Here is a 17,508-nt window from a genome sequence, read left to right as displayed (position 1 = left end):
ACGTCCCTTAGTTAAGTGGCATATTAATGTCTTAAATTAAAGCTCTTCCCCCACCCCCGTATCAAGAAGCAGAATAGTTCTGCCACGGAGAGGTGGTACTCACAATTCATATCCTAAGATCAGGTTGTATGCCACTACAACTCTTCTTTTTTAAAAAAGAAAAAGACATGTGGTATGGAAAAAATAGTATTTTGATAGTATAGCTAGAGATCAAACCCTTTATTGCTTGCAGAGAATCTCCCAGAAGACTCAACTTTCTTTCTTTCTTTCTTTCTTTCTTTCTTTCTTTCTTTCTTTCTTTTCTCTCTCTCTTTAATGACATCTAGCATAAGATTCTGATATTACAGTTTGAGATGAAACACTGGCAATAAGTCAGCACCATCAAAAGTTAGAATAAAAGGATTGCATTAATACACACACACGCCAACAGCAACAAAATATTCATTTGGCTAGCCTTTGTATTTCTTCTGCTTCCCAAGGGTTGGTGGCATTTCAAGATGGATATTGCGCTCCTGGGACCTAATTTAAGCTGTCAGGTTTCCTAAGAGAACTCATTTTTCTTACTATCCTATTACTCATAATGACGTAGGCATCAGGTGCATGAATTCTTCTTAGACCTTAGAGGGTGTATTGCCACATCATACATTTTGTTCAACTTGAGACTCGCCCATACTAGAAGATGTTAATCCACTAACATTGTGCGCAAAAAGGGAATGTGGCAGTTTTTTAATATACAGAATTTCACTGCCCAAATTAAGAAAGAACAGAAGGTGGCGCGCAGTTCTATTTATTTATTTCACGTCACAACACCTATATTTTCCACCTGCATTCTTGTGCTCTCACAAATAACTTAAGGCTCAAACTTTAATGAGTCACTATCACACTTGCTAAGTATAGCTTATCATCTGGGATGCTTCGCCAACAACCTGAGACAAAGAGCCATGCGCAATTCAAAATGGTGCAATGAGACAATTAAAAAGGACAGATCCAAACTGCTCTTTAAGATTAGACACAGTGGGCCAGAGATGTGGTGTAGTGGTTAGAGTGTTGGACTAGGACCTGGAAGACCAGGGTTCAAATCCCCATTCTGCCATGAAGCTCATTGGGCAGCCTTGGGCCAGTCACTGCCTTACAGCCTAACATATCTCACAGGTACAGATAGGTAGCCGTGTTGGTCTGCTGTAGTCAAAATAAAAAAAATTCCTTCCAGTAACACCTTAAAGAAGAAGTGTGCATGCACACAAAAGCTCATACCAAGAACTAACTTAGTTGGTCTTTAAGGTGCTACTGAAAGGAATTTTTTTATATCTCACAGGGTTGTTGTGGACAGCTCCTTGGAGAAAAAGGAGGGTTAGAAATTGAATAAATATACTATTGTTAGGCGGAATCCAGTTGCTGCATTGACAGAAGAGCTTTAAATCCAGCAGCTATCTCAAGCAAAACTAAGGGAAGGGAGCCATTTTATTTTATTTTTTGCCAATTTGCTATTAACCCTGCAGTCTCTTGTCGCCCCATGCATGCCACCTTCTAATCTATCATTATCATTTTGACAATTTATATAAAGCTTAAGGTCTCTGACATACAGAAGCTCAGTACAAGGAAGGCAAAAATTAATTTAAACTATAAAAATCTGAATTCAGCTAAAGCCCCTACTGAAATCATAACAAAACCAAAAGAAAAAAGAAAAAAAAAGTCTTGAGTAGGTGCTAGAAGTTCAACAATGAGGGAGCCCATCTGACCTCAACTGAAAGGAAGCTCCATAAAATTTGGCCCACAATACTGAACGCACAGCTTATGGTAGATACAAGCCACACATTCAAACCATAGGGGGGGCACTAACAATGACTTTGTACACATTACTCGGCTGGAAAACAGCACTGCAAAATGCAGAGACATGAAAATTTTTAAGGGCAGATGTGTTTCAGCTTGAGCATTGTTTCGAAAGTGACAGTTACAGTGGTTCACCTTTAAATGCAAGCTGAATCTATGAGGTGAATATGAGTATAAGAAGATGTTTATACAGAGCTTTAGGACTTGAGCAGAGACCTCACTGGTCTGAGCCCAGTACTCCATTCGTTGCAGTAGACCAACTCTCAGAGCCAATTCAGGTGTGAAACCATTTATGCAGTTCTCAACTGCTGGGTGTGTGATTGTGTGGGTTCATGCGTGCTTGTATTTAAGTAAATCTGCTGAGATAGCCCCAGTTTGGATCAGGGACCTGGTGAAGGTACAGAGGTTTAACCCTTTGCCCCCCACTGTGGTCCCAATCCAGATCTGTATCATTGTCCCCCACCCCAGTTCTTTGTGTCTGCTATCTGCATGGGAAGGAAAGCTCCCACTGGCACCAATGGCAGCTTTCCTTCTGGCATAAATAACAGGTAGAATCCCCTAATGGGGGCCCCACTGGGGTTACAATCCAGATCACGTACACTGTATCTGCTATTAGTGCTGGAAGGTAGGCTTTTACAGGTGCAAATGGGAGTTTGCCTTCCAGTGCAAATAGCAGGTATGGTGGGCAAAAGATGTAACACTCCTTTCTGCCCTACCTCATCAAAGTGCAAGTTTAGACTACCCCCCCCCATGTTTGCTATTTGCATATTTAAAAATCATCCATGCACTTGCTAATTGTGTGAATTGCTCCATGTCTAGCTTGGCACTTGGACTGAGAATTGTGCATGGTTTGAAAGAGCCCTGTCACCACTGCTCATCAATTCCTGTGGATGAGCCAAACTTCAAATGTTTTGCAAGAAATCACTTGTCTCTACTTAATCCCTCCCTACCATTTGGTAAATCTCTACTGTACCTTTAAAGTAATCATTCCTTTTAAATGCAAAAAAGCCCTAATGTACACTGTTCTTCTTGTGTGAAACGCTCCATCCCTCTTTATCAGTTGAGCTGCCCTTCTCTCTTCAGCATGCAGTACATTCTCCAGAGCTGCAACACACAAAATCTTCCCGTCACCATGACCTACTTATTCTCGCTTTGCTCTTTCTGAAAAGAGTGTAAATAGAAACCTAGCCCCTTGGCACCCTCGATCTGCCTTTCATAAGGCAGTCCCAAATGTGAGCAGAATACTGGCTACACCACCATTCATTAAGCAAACTAAATGTCAAATCCTTGCTGTTTCCAGTTCGTTTTTCATGCCATTATTCCTATTTACTCGTGTCCTTTCATTTTAGAAAGCTGGTAGCTGGCCAGGTTTAAGCAATGTCAAGTTTCTATTAAGCAGTTAAAAGGAGCCTTCTCGAACCTGGTGCCCTCCAAATGCTTTGGACTACAATTCCCATCACCCCCCCAGGTCATTGTAGTCCAAAACATGTGGAGAGCACCACCAGGCCAATGAAAACTGGCTTAAGAAGCTGTGGGGAACCTTGAGCCTTCCAGATGTTGCCGAACTACAACACTCATCAGCTCCAGCAACCATGGCCACTGGTCAGGGATGATGGGAGTTGTAGTTCAGCAGCTTCTGAAGGCCCAAAGGTTCCTCACACCTGATTAAAGGCTACTTCCAGGTGAAGCATCCAGGTGAAGCATCCATGCCTAAGGTACCAGTTCCTACATAACCGAAGAGAGGAAGCACTCCTTTGTTGTTGTTCTTAATTCAATTTATATACCACCCTTTATCCAAAGACCCCAGGGTGGTGTACAACATTAAGAACATAGTCTATGCAGCATAATAATAAAAACATAATACAAAGCATAATAGCATAATAATCAAAATAATCAAAATAAAAAAAATCCTTCCAGTAGCACCTTAAAGACCAACTAAGTTAGTTCTTGGTATGAGCTTTCGTGTGCATGCACATTTCTTCAGATACACTGAAACAGAAGTTGCCAGATCCTTCTATATAGTGAGAAGGTGGGGAGGGGTATTACTCAGAAGGGTGGTGGGAATGGGAGATTGGCAGATAGCTGAGATGAGCCTGTTGACGACTTAACTTAGTTGGTCTTTAAGGTGCTACTGGAAGGAATTTTTTTATTTTGACTATGGCAGACCAACACGGCTACCTATCTGTAATCATAATAATGTCATTTTAACTACTGGAAAAGAGGAGACTGAGAGGAGATATGATAGCCATCTTCAGATATCTCAAGGGCTGTCGTATGGAAGAAGCTTGTTTTCTCCTGTTGTGGACGGTAGGAATTGAACCAATGGCGTCAAGTTACAAGAAAGGAGATTCCAACTAAACACCAGGGAAAACCTTTTGACAGAGTTGTTTGACAGTGGAATGGACTCCTTTTGGAGGTGGAGGACTCTCCTTCCTTGGGAGGCTTTTAAGCAGAGGGTGGATGGCCATCTGTCATGGACGCTTTAGCTGAGATTCCTGTATTGCAGGGGTTTGGACTAGATGACCATTTGGATCCCTTCCAACTCTACAATTCTGTGATTCTATGGTTCTACTGGTGGTGGGCCCTTTGAGTGCTAAACACTTTGAGCTCACAACCTTAAGATAAAGGCGGAAGAAAAGGTGAGAGAGGGTGGAAAATGCTCTGGATTCAGCCTCGCCAATGAAGAAAGAATTCTATATTTTGTTTTATTTTTAATTCCGAGCCCCTTTCATCACCCAGTCTGTAAGAGGGGATTGCCTAGGTCTCCTCTTCCAAAGGAAGCAATAGGGAGCCTGCGACACACACACACACCCCAACCTGGAGGCTGCTAGGCTCCAACTCCCATCAGCTCCAGACAGCAGGGCAATAGTCCATCATCATCTGGAGGGCTACAGCCCCAGCCCCAAGTGGCTGCTATTTACTTTGAAAACCATTCACGCCATGGCAAATTGCTTGAGTGGTGCCACGCCTGGTTTGGCTGCAAGAGAAGTTAAACTGATCCTTACTCCCCCAAGTTCCCCCACCCAGCACTGCAAACTGACCTGGGTCCCAGCTTTTGCTAGACAGAGCCTACCTCATTAAAGTAACAGTAAAGGGACCCCTGACCATTAGGTCCAGTTGTGACCGACTCTGGGGTTGTGGCGCTCATCTCGCTTTATTGGCCGAGGGAGCCGGCATACAGCTTCTGGGTTGTGTGGCCAGCATGACTAAGCTGCTTCTGGCGAACCAGAGCAGCGCACGAAAACGCCGTTTACCTTCCCGCCAGAGCGGTACCTATTTATCTACTTGCACTGGTGTGCTTTTGAACTTCTAGGTTGGCCGGAGCTGGGACTGAGCAATGGGAGCTCACCCCGTCGCGGGGATTCTAACTGCCGACCTTCTGATGGGCAAGTCCTAGGCTCTGTGGTTTAACCCACAGCACCACCCGCATCCCTTCCTACCTCATTAAAGGTGTTTCAATCTGTTTTACAACATCCACTTGGTCACACCATTCAAGTATGCAAAAAAGCACCCTAAAAATAGGCAACTGCAGTCTAGCTTGGCCCAGAGAAATAAACAAAGCTGAGTTCTAGTTTTAAGGGTGAAATGCTCAGGAACTGCAGACATCCTTATGCATCATTCATGATCTCCTGCTTTCTTACATCCTGTCATGCTTTCCATCATGCTCCTGAGATCTAAAAACAACTCAAGCAGCAGACCTGCACTGGAATTTATTCTGCACGCAAAACAATTAAGAGCCAAGAGCAGATTCACTCTTCAGATGCTCCCGAATGAAATTCCAGGCCCAAATCTAAATGTCAGCTCCAGGAGAAGGATTTCATTTCAGCATCGCATTTTTAATGTTTGCCACCTCTTATCTTTTCCCCCTGGCAAAGGCATCCCCCGATAGAGGTCAACTCTAGGGAAATGAGAAATTCAAAAGAAACCCTTTTCTGCAGCTCATGAAAGGAACTGACTATTCTATGGTCTTTTAAATGTGTTTGTGGGGGGAGGGGGGTTATTGGTTTGTTTCGTTTTATTGTGTATTATGTGTTCCCATTTTGTATTTTTATGTCGTGAACCACCCTGTGATATTTGGATGAAGGTATACAAATTTAATAATAAATAAAAATTAATAATAATAATAATAATAATAATAATAATAATAATATTGTCACCATTGAGAATGCCCTTGGGAATGGCAACAATCCAAGTATGGAGGAAGCGCTTGGAAAGACTTTGTAAGACTCACAAGCTCCAACTGCCTGACTCCCCTCAATTGTATACAAATCACGCTTCCCATACCCCCTAAAAAAGGAGACCACTATAAAATGTGTTGGGTCTGGGGGGCCCTGGCCCCCCCACCACTGAGTTGAGTACTGGACAATGTCACCTAGATTCTGACTTCTTTTGAAGGTGTAAATCACTAGAGACATATGGATTTATTTATTTTTTGCAATATTCACTATATTTACAAATATGCAGGATGAGAAGGGCAAACGGGGTCTCTGGTGGCCATGACCAGGATGACAGTACAGTGGTACCTCAGGTTAAGAACTTAATTCGTTCTGGAGGTCTGTTCTTAACCTGAAACTGTTCTTAACCTGAACTGTTCTTAACCTGAACCACTTTAGCTAATGGGGCCTCCCACTGCCGCCGCGCTGCCGGAGCACGATTTCTGTTCTCATCCTGAAGCAAAATTCTTAACCTGAAGCACTATTTCTGGATTAGCGGGGTCTGTAACTTGAAGCGTATGTAACCTGAAGCGTATGTAACCCGAGGTACTACTGTATTGTCAACTTAAAAAAATAAAAATATATGAGGGTTGATTTGTTTCTGCTATAATTAATTGTGTTTCTTATGTTCTCCATCACTCAGGCTGTATGCGGAAGATAATTACAGCTATTTATAGCGTTCAGATCATTCACAAGTAACAGGCTTTTGCTTAGTTGTTGTTTTTCTTAAAACCAAAATAGGAGGCAGGATTTTGGAAGTCTCTGAAAGATGCTGATCCTTACGTGAACCCAAACTCTTTCATGTGCAGCTAGCCAAAAGCAAAGAGTTACAGCAAATGGTTGATAAGTGACTGATCAGGGTCAAAGGGCATAGAAAGCTGCCTTATACGGAGTTGGCTTGATAGCACAGGATTGACTACACTGGGAGAATCTCTCCAGGATTTCAGGAAGGGTCCCTCCCAGCCCTACCTGGAGATGCTAGGGATTGAACCTGGGACCTTCTGGTGCAAAGCAGATGCTAAGGACCTTCCCCACAGAATTTGCCTTGCTGTTCTTTCTTTATTCTGCTACGTTATGGACACCTCCCTCCTGGTCTTTCTTTTCTACAGCTGAAATACCGTATTTATGCTCCATAAGACGCACCTGACCATAAGACGCACCTAGTTTTTAGAGGAGGAAAGGGAGCCCTGTTTTTTTTTTGAGGATCAGCTCAAAGTTGTGCAGCTTCCTTTGCAAAGGGGAAAAATCCTGTTTTTACGGGGTCCAGCTCACAGTTCTGCAGCTTCTTTAAGAAAGGAAAGGAAACCATTTCTACAGTTTCCAGACAGATAATCTAATCAGCCAGTCACATGTCGCTGGGGAAACAAACAGCCTCCGTCTGCAGAACATTTAACAATGGAGGCCTGGGCGGGACTGGAAAGGGAGCCAGCGATCGACCACACATTCGCTCCATAAGACGCACAGACATTTCCCCTTACTTTTTAGTAGGAAAAAAGTGCATCTTATGGAGAGAAAAATACGCTATTTCCACCGGAGGCTGATCCATTTGAGCAAATGATGCCCTCAGGTCTACCCTCAGCCAGCCCTCACTTCCCTGCCTTCTTACTTAACAGCAAGTTCAGGAGGTGGCCCTGTCTGTCAGCTTCGTCCTCGTCACTCTCAGTGTTGCCGTTGTAGAGCCTGGTAGGGAGGAGGACGGGGACAACACTAGAATTTGTTGGCTCTGCCTGTCACTGGCTCTAGCACCACCTACAGTTGATCTCCCTGTCTTCCACCCTACCAGTCCAAAGAGGCTGAATACCACTGAGTACGCTACACTCTTGCTTAGGAGGGGAGTACTCTTGAACACAATGTCTACTTCCAAGTCAGCAGAATCAGGCTACATGCTACAAGCGTACTCCTGAAAACCAGTCACGCATCCAAAGTTGCAACTTAAATACAGGCCTACTACATTCAAGGTCCAACCCAGGCACGTGGTTAGAATCCCGTAGATCAGGAGCAGTCAACAAGGTACCACCCCAGATGTTGTCTAAATACATCTCCCAGCAGCCCACGCCTGGTAGTAAATGGTCAGGGATGATGGAGGTGGCAGTCCATCGACATCTGGAGGTACCATGTTGGCCCCAAGGGAGAAAATCTCATTGAATTCAGTAGGGTTTAGTTCTGATCAAATATGTATATAATCACGCAACTAAACGCACTGCTACCAGGAGCTAAACCATGGTTTGTCTCAGCATTACATGCAAATCTGAGCTCATGGTTTGTCTCCCCCAACAAACCATGAGCAGTAAGCCAAGAACAAACCTCAATTACGAGGTTTGCTTAAAACAATACAAGAGCATCAGCAAGAGTATGCGAGGAGCAAAGTAGCCACAATTTTCCCAATGTGTACCAGCGCACTTCCTTGTTCTCACTAAGCCATAGTTTGGCTTAGCGTTACATTCAAACCAAGCTAATATTTTCCTACATGTGTTGTTGGGGGTTTTTTATGTGCATTTCCTTGTATGTTTAGCACTGAAATAAAGAACAGGTCTGGCTATACATGAATCATGTGGGTGGGTGTGCATGCACATATATTTGTGCACATGCATTTAAAAGTGATTACTAGATATATGCCCAAAATAGAGCCCATTTATTACAAGAGCCTTCTATGGCTTGGGTGAAGGAACAGCAGTTGCCAACCACAAAGTTACCTTGTTCTACAGTTCGCTGCCACTGAAAGCTTGTACAGTCCATCTTGTGTGGGAAGCTTATTCCCATTTAAAAAGCAGGAAAATAAGGTCAAGACTTGCAATGTGGAAATCAAAGCGAAACATGGTAGAATACATCATTCATTGAGATTAAGGTACGTTTCCTTACCTCGGAGCTATTTAAGTGGCATGTGTGAGTTCCTGAAAACCAGCCCTCATTTGAACATTGGTCAATGTCCATTTTTTGTAAGTTTATGTCCACTTTCACAACACCCCTGGAAGAAGAAGAAGAAATGCCATTAATTCACATAGATTCAACACACCATTTTCCTTTCACTGTTAAAAATGGCGGGAATGTAGTGCTGAATCTTAATTGCATTTATGAAAAGCTATAGTTATTTGATTTGATGTACTGTATTTCTAGGATACTAACAAACAGTAAATAACAGCAGAACATCATAAATACAGCATAAATCATATAATATAATTAACAAAGCATGAATAAAACAACTGCAATCTATAAAACACTAGTAACAAAACAGCAACCAGAATATAAGCTAAACAAGAAATTTACAGCATAGGTCATATTATATGATTAACAAATCAATATAGCATTTCTATAAAGCGATGTTAACAACATTAACAAAATAGCACCTAAAAAAAATTTCAGCTGAGCACTGTTAAATCCATACACACCAATCATCTCACTAAGTTGGTTCTGATAATGAGTGCCAAACTTGCTCTGGTTATTAGTACCAGGAGTAAAAAGGATAGCTTTTTAGTGGACTGTTATACATTAGTGGATAGCTGCAAATGCTTTATGTTTTGTGCCGTTCTTCATTTCAAAAGCTTGTGTACTCCTACCCATCCCACAGATGTTGGCCCAGTCTAACCTATTCAGTCTCTCCATTACAGTCTGAAAACAACATCACAACAAGCTCCCAGTCGAATCTTAAGCCTTCTCTGAATCATCATCAGCTCATGTGTTGCTCGACATGAGATGTTAAGCTGGAAGAGAGCCATTCCGTTTTGTTTCCGCCATTGTCAATAGCTGCCAGTATCACATAAATCTGCATCAAGCAGATTTCACAATTTTCACAGTACTCTAATAGGAGTTGTATTCAGCTAAGATCTCCTCTGAACAGACCCATTGAAATCAATGGACTTTGGTTAGTCATAGAATCATAGAACTGTAGAGTTGGAAGGGACCACGAGAGTCATCTAGTACAACTCCCTGCAATGTAGGAATCTTTTGCCCAATGTGGGGCTCAAACCCACAACCCTGAGATTACGAATCTCATGCTTTACCAACTGAGCTATCCACAGGACTTCTCGTGCCCATTGATTTCAGTGGGCATACCTACTCTGCATATGACAAACACTGGATGCAATCCAATATTAGTCAATTAGATTTATGAGCCATTTGTGGAATTGGCTCCCTTTGCAGAATGTTCTTGATTGAATCGGAAGGCTTAGAATTACTTAACCAACTACAGGTACAGAGCCTAAGAGTCCTGCTTGACCTGCTTTTCAATAAACAGGTTTGCTGTGGGGGCCAGAAGTGCTTTTTATCTTCTGTGTTTATTGTGTAGACTCATCCCTTCTTGAATAGAGAGGATTTTTCAATGCTGACTCATGCTTTCATAACTCCCTGCTCAATACAGGGCTGCCCTTGAATACAACTCAGATACTTCTGGCATCTGAATTTCGGGCCAATGTTTTTGGAGAAATATTTTAAAAAGTTAAATGCCCCATCCAAGCCTCCCCACAAGCTGCCCTTTTGAACTTGTGGGATGATCCAACAGCAATTTTACCAAACTTAAGGAACTTTTGACATGGATGCTGGCTACAACGAGAATTTATTTGGCTCAGAAATGGAGGACACTACAGGGCTTCAACATAACATAACTCACAAATTACACATTTCTAAGGTCAGGAAGACCAGGGACATTTTCATGCAGTTAGGTGGAATTTCATTTATTATATTCTTGTGAACCACCCTGAGATGAAGAGGCGGGTTATTGGTGGGGGTTTTTTGTTTTATTAAATATTTTATGTCCTGGTTTTGTATTTTTTTTCCTGTTGTGAACCTGGGATCTTTGGGTGAAGGATGATATACAAATTTAATAAATAAAAATATCAAGAATGATTTGAGGCTTCTCGTGGTAAGAAAGGTTTGGTAATATCTGCAGTTCAAGTTGTGACTGTGAAGGCACAGGACCAGGAGCCAAGAAATGATGGCACATCTGAGGAACAGGTGTGGAGAATTTCAGCTGCTCCAGGTGACTCCTGGAAGTGGGCCACTAAACCCCCTGGCTCAATGCTGGAAATCCATCAGTAGAGCATTGCTGGCAGATGGCTGAAAACCTCCAGTCAGGGATAGCCAACATGGTGCTCTCCAACTGGGCTACAACTCTCACCGTTCCTGACCATTGGCCATCTTTGCCAAGGCTGATGGGAACTATACTACAACATCAACTGGATGGCACCATGTTGGCTACCCCTGCTCTAGGTAATTGACTCCATTGTCGAATTGCTCTTACTGTCAACATATTTCTCCTATCCTCCTGTAAATGAAGCCGATTTGATCAATCCCTAGGCTTCTGACGCAGCAGAGTAAGGCTGTCTACACACTCCCATTTACACTCCCATTTACCACTGGGTTGGGAAGCCGTGTGCACATGACAACTACCACAATCCACATCCACCCTGTTGTTTCTTGTGAAATACTGCATTCTGATGCACCAAACCAGTTTTGATCCCGATCGAGACCTGCTCATTGGCTGAATACATCCCTCCTTCCTGATGTGGACATACAGCAGGCAGCTTAAGATACACAGAAAACCATGCTGATCTGTACAACCATGTACAAACACAGTTTTGAAACGCAGCCAAAAGAAAAGAACAACCTCACTGCGTTTTAAGCCAGTAACGCACACACGGCCAAAAAAGCTTGTTCACGTATTTGAAGATTACTTCCTTCAGTGTATTTAAAGGAGGTGGGAATTGAGGAGCTTAAATTAGAGAGGGAGGATCAGGAACAAGGTAGAGAGACAGTAGCATCAGAAACAAACAGAGGGGTACCACTTTAGTACATGAAGGAGGCTGGGTATTCAGCAGAATATTGGATGTAAAACACAGTGGGCAGAAGTAGCCAACGGAGGTGAAATAGGAAAATATTTAGTGTTGGATGCAGTTTGCCCAGGATGGGTAGTGGATTTATTTGAGTTTGTATTGAGATTTTTACCTTGCACTGTTATTCTTTTTTTACTTTTGAGAGAAGAAATAATAATAATAATGCCTCACAGCTTATCTTGAAACCTCCATGACCAAATAGAATTAAAAACCTAAAAATGAATTATCTATTAACCTACTAAGCAGGCGCCGTATTAACTGTGCTGTCCAGATGTTTGGTCAGGACATAAGAAGTTAAATGCACGATAAGTACAATTTGGCTTGTCAGCAGCATTAGATCAGCCTGATAGTCACTGAGACTGGCAGTAGCGCTTTTCAGAATTCGGTATTCAAAACGAACCAACGAAGGCAATTGAAGACCATCTGACATTCGTATAGCACATTTTGCCCACAGAAAGCTAGCTCCCCAATGTCTATCATCATCATTGTTATTATTATTTACACTGCTAGCATGAAGTACTACAAACTTAGTAGTTTGAATGCCCACCAACAGATATGTTGAAAGGGACCACAAGGGTCATGCAGTCCAACCCCCTGCAATGCACGTATCTTTTGCCCAACGTGCGACTTGAACCCATGGCCCTGAGATTAAGAGTCTGGGGCTCTACCAACTGAGCTATCCCAGGCTGAGAATAAACTATAGCAAGATCAAGTGTCCAGAGCAAATCAAATTCATTAAATCAGAGCAGTCCATACAAGAGGCCAGAAAGACAAGCCTGTTATTACAAACCCCGTGTTGCAGGGCAGGTAGCATCGTTTGGGAGAAAGGTGAGACAGAGGAGCAGGTGCTAAATGAAACACAGGGGGAAGGGCCATAGCTCAGGGGCGGAGCAGCCCCCTTGGAGGCAGAAGGTCCCAGGTTCAATCCCTGGGTCTCCAGGTAGGGCTGGGAGAGACTCCTGCCTAAAACCCTGGAAAGACACTGCCAGTCAGTGTAGGCAATATTGAGCAAAATATACCAATGGTCTGACGCAGCATAAGGCAGTTCCCTTTGTTCCTTCAGCAGTTGTTAAAACATGGAGGTTAATATTAGGTGGTGTGGGATTCAAAGACTCCCAAACTGTGGTCCATGGGCCACTAGTGGTCTGCAAGCTTCATTCATGTGATCTGCAGCATGTGCACATTAAATGTTTGTTCTGATTTCTAATTGTATTATATTGCTTTATTTCCTTTTTTTGCTTCTTATATTGTATTTTATTGCATTGCAATCTAAAATCTGTAGCATGCAATGTGCGATGCAATAGAATACAATATAAGAAATAAAAGAAGCAATGAAAATACAATTAAAAATAGTTTAGCATCTAGCACAGGGCATCACAATTGCTACAACAGGCAGAACAATCATTAAGAGGTCCACCAAGACCCTCAGCAATTTTCAAGTCATCTGTGAGGGAAAATAAGTTTGGGAACGACTGACCTATCGTATTATTAGTTATTTTTTATATTACATTATTTATATATGGCATACATCTCTTCTACTTTTTATACTCACAACAACCCCAGGAGGCATACCTTTCAACATTTCTCCAATGAAAATAGGGACGTCCTAAGGAAAAGCGGGACACTCTGGGACTAAATCAGAAACCGGGACAGCTTCTGTAAATCCAGGACTGTTCTTGGAAAATAGCAACACTTGGAAGGTCTGCATGAGGTAGTTTAAGCTGAGAGCGAGCGATTGGCTCAAAGTAACCCAGTGAGCTTTGTGGCTGAAGTGGGGACTCAAACCCTGGTCTTCCAGGTTCTAGTCCAGCACTCTAACCACTACACCAGCCCGGGCACTATGCCACACTGATGGTTGGAGGGCATGAAACACTTGCAAAATGCAAAAATCTCTCAGTGGAAAATCATCTTTCTCCTTGCTGTAGATTCCATGTAGAACAGCTAGATTCAGCTAGAAGCACAACAGCAGTAATTGGCTGCTTGGCAATACAATAAGGTTGCTCAGCAAAGCTAGGAAGACCGTGTTACCTCCAATTACGGCTCTTGTGTATGGCCGCCATGCTTATCTTGTGCACATTTGAGCTTTGCACAGATATGTCATAAAGGCTAGAGCGCTTACATTTCATTTGGCCTCGCTATTCACACTGTCTCTCTCTTTATCCATGTGTCTGTATGTATATATGTCAACCCACTGAGACAAACACTTCATGCATCCAGGTCTAAACCACGAAAGCTCCTGCCAGAATTAATCTATTTGTCCTTAAGAGGATTTCTTGCTGTGTTTGCTGCAAAAGACTCACACAGCTAACCCCTCTACAACCATGACAGGGGAGGAAGTCTATAAATGTCAGGAGTCGCTCTTGATTGAAAAGGGAAGTTGGGGTCCTCCTCTCACAAGCACCCAGTGCTGCAAGCTTACCAAATCTCACTAGAACCAATGAGACCTACTTTTGGGTATCCATGGTTAGAATTAGGCCCCCTAAACTCAATGGAGCATGCCTCCAGGGGTGAAGTCAAACCGCTGTGTTAGCAGCACCAAAGTGGCCTCCTTGGGGTGCAAACCTGGGCAGTGCAGTGTGTATAGGGTTCCTAGGCTGCCCAGACAACAACAAAAACCTCTCAGCCTCACTGATTGGCCAAAAGGAAAGGAAAGCAATACATTTGGCACCAGCTTGGTTGTAGAAGTTGCCGGAAAGAGGCATACAAGGCGCCATCCAACCATCTTAGGTTCAGAGTTTTCCTTCTCCCTCACTTCCATACCATCCAACTACAGTGGTACCTCGGGTTACAGACTCTTCAGGTTACAGGCGCTTTAGGTTACAGACTCCGCTAACCCAGAAATAGTACCTTGGGTTAAGAACTTTGCTTCAGGATGAGAACAGAAATTGCGCTGCAGCAGCGCGGCAGGAAGCCCCATTAGCTAAAGTGGTACCTCAGGTTAAGGACAGTTTCAGGTTAAGAATGGACCTCCAGAATGAATTAAGTACTTAACCCGAGGTACCACTGTATTTCCAATGCAAATCCGGGACACACGTCTTCCAGGGTGTGCTCCTGGGCGAGACACATAGCCAGTCTCGCTTTTGCCACCCCCCTCCCAAAAAAAAAGCACTTTCTCGGGGTGAGAGCACATGAAATCACAGCACCAAAAATGGCCACCGAGATATTGCACAAAGAAACAGGATGTCCTGTTTTTCACAGGGCATGTGGAAGGTACGCACTTCCCTCCACTACAGCATGTGGAGAAATTATTTTAAGTGCCTGTTAAAAACATTTTTTTGTTTTTGTTTAGGCAAGCCTACTGACATATGCAGAATGCTGGCATGTACTTTAATCTGGTTTTGGGTTTGTTTTTGCTTATTAGTTTTATTTATTTATTTATTTATGGGTGTTTTAAACAGTTGTTTTGGATGCCATAAGAAATCTGAAACATTTGTTTTATTGTATTGTAGAAACGAAGATCCTCTTAAGAGTATGGTGCAAGATGAAGGAGAACTATGATTTAATTCAGAGGTAGAGTGCAGAAAAACACAAGCAGAAAAATTACATACCCACGCCATGTAAATTATGACACAGGACTTTCTCTCTACCAATAAGAAGCAGGGATTTCTCCTGTCCCAAGTAAAGTGGTTGTGTGCTTCAGAAACATCCCTGTATGTGCAAATCAGTGGTTATGTAAGCAAAGATTGGGAACTTGCTGGGCTGAGATGTGGACAACTAGGGTTCAAATCCCCATTCAGCCACTGTGTGACCTTGGACAAGCCATACACACTCTCTTTCAGCCTAAGCTACTTCACAGGGTTGTTTTGTGGATAAAACAAGAAGGGGGAGAACCAAATACACCACCTCAAACTCATTGGAGGAAAGGTGGGATCTAAATAAAAATATTAAACACTTGAGAAAGAAAGAAAAGACTTGGGAATGCATGTGTGAACGCATGCTCTGAGTCAACGTCAGTGCAGAAATCCGAACTCCAATCGGCAAATGTTTTCCCATGCAACACACTATGATCTGGTCCACATCTGCATTAAGACTAGATCAAGTCACATTATGGATGGAATAGCTCAGTCGGTAGAGACTATTAATCTCAGGATTTTGGGTTTCAGCCCCATGTTAGGGCAAAATATACATGCACTGCAGGGGGTTGGAATAGATGAGACTTGTGGTCCCTTCCAGCTCTACAGTTCTATGATTCTATGTAATGAACACACATTCCCTCCCTACGGTTCATCTTTCTTAAATGCGGGCAGCTTTCTCTCCCAGAACTGAGCAGATGTACTACTACCACATTTTTTTCCTCCGGCGTGCATTTCGAAGAGGACAGCAGCCTTCACTAAAAATAAATTTAATCAGAAAACTGGGCACAGCAATGTGGGCATATGAATTAGATCCACCTGCAAAGGGAAATCCCTCTGGACCATTTGGAGCAGTTTGCAAGAGTCAGATCTGAAATCTATCTTGTCAATGAGATTATGGCAGTTTCTAATGCGCCTTCAGATATATGGCATAGATCACGGCATATCTGGGGAGTTCCCGGTAATTTAATCAAAAGAGCTCGTTAAATAGTCTTTTCTCGCTTCAATTACTGCTTGGCTGAATTCTGCCAGCAGAGGAAAAACAGCACAGGACGAAGCTTTCTATATGCAAAAACGTAATGTTTAGAAGGAAGGGAGGACAGAGAGGGAGTCTGATTCTCCTCACCTCCGTACCAAAAAATAACCCCCCTGAATCATTGCAGGAACTTAGGAAGACCATTGAGTCCATCTAGCTCAAAAGAGCTCCAGAGGTTGCTGAACTATAACCCAGGCCTGTGTCTTGAGAACGCTGCCTTACAGAAGTGAGTCGTGGGCAACCTGCAACCATCAGCAGCCTTGACGCCTTCCACATGTGATGCATCAGGAAGATTTGAGGTATCAAATGGTAGGTAAAGGTAAAGGGACCCCTGACCATGAGGTCCAGTCGTGGCCGACTCTGGGGTTGCGGAGCTCATCTCTCTTTATTGGCCTAGAGAGCTGGCATTTTGTCCGCAGACAGCTTCCGGGTCATGTGGCCAGCATGACTAAGCCGCTTCTGGCGAACCAGAGCAGCGCACGGAAACGCCGTTTACCTTCCCGCCAGTGCGCTACCTATTTATCTACTTGCACTTTGACATGCTTTCAAACTGCTAGGTTGGCAGGAGCAGGGACCGAGCAACAGGAGCTCACCCCGTCACAGGGATTCGAACCGCCGACCTTCTGATCGGCAAGTCCTAGGCTCTGTGGTTTAACCCACAGCGCCACATGGCAGGACAGAATTCCAGACAAATATGTGCTCTCCTAGCCCTGTCTCAGCGATATCTATGCTGGATTGGTCGTGTCCACAGAATGGAAGATGGCAAGATCCCCAAGGACGTGGTCGAAAGGGAGCGGGCTTCAGGCACCAGGCCCGTTGGCAGACCAACTCTGTGCTACAAAGATGTCTGCAAACGTTACATGAAGGCTAACAACATCCCACATTTCCATGTGGGAATCGCTTGCGGACAACCGCAGCGCATGGAGACAGGCAGTCAAGTCATGTATCCACAGCAGCAACCAGAGGAGGAATAACCGCTGGGAGGAGAGTGGAGATGGGGAAAACGCCCTTGTGCATCTGCAGCAGCACAA

General features: G+C 43.4%; 1 protein-coding gene across 1 annotated transcript in view; it reads right to left on the bottom strand.

The window, feature by feature from the left end:
• GPR158 (G protein-coupled receptor 158) overlaps positions 1-17,508 on the bottom strand; it is a 122,645-nt gene that overhangs the window by 96,593 nt on the left and 8,544 nt on the right. The window contains exon 2 of the mRNA XM_082193743.1: positions 8,904-9,009. Within this exon, the coding sequence (XP_082049869.1) occupies positions 8,904-9,009 (106 nt within the window). The remainder of the gene's footprint in view (positions 1-8,903; positions 9,010-17,508) is intronic.

Source organism: Podarcis vaucheri (genome assembly GCF_965113315.1).
Source record: "Podarcis vaucheri genome assembly, chromosome: 12".
In the NCBI taxonomy this organism is placed as follows: Eukaryota; Metazoa; Chordata; class Lepidosauria; order Squamata; family Lacertidae; genus Podarcis; species Podarcis vaucheri.
Note: the sequence above shows the minus strand (reverse complement) of the source record. Positions and strands in the feature narration are given on the sequence as shown.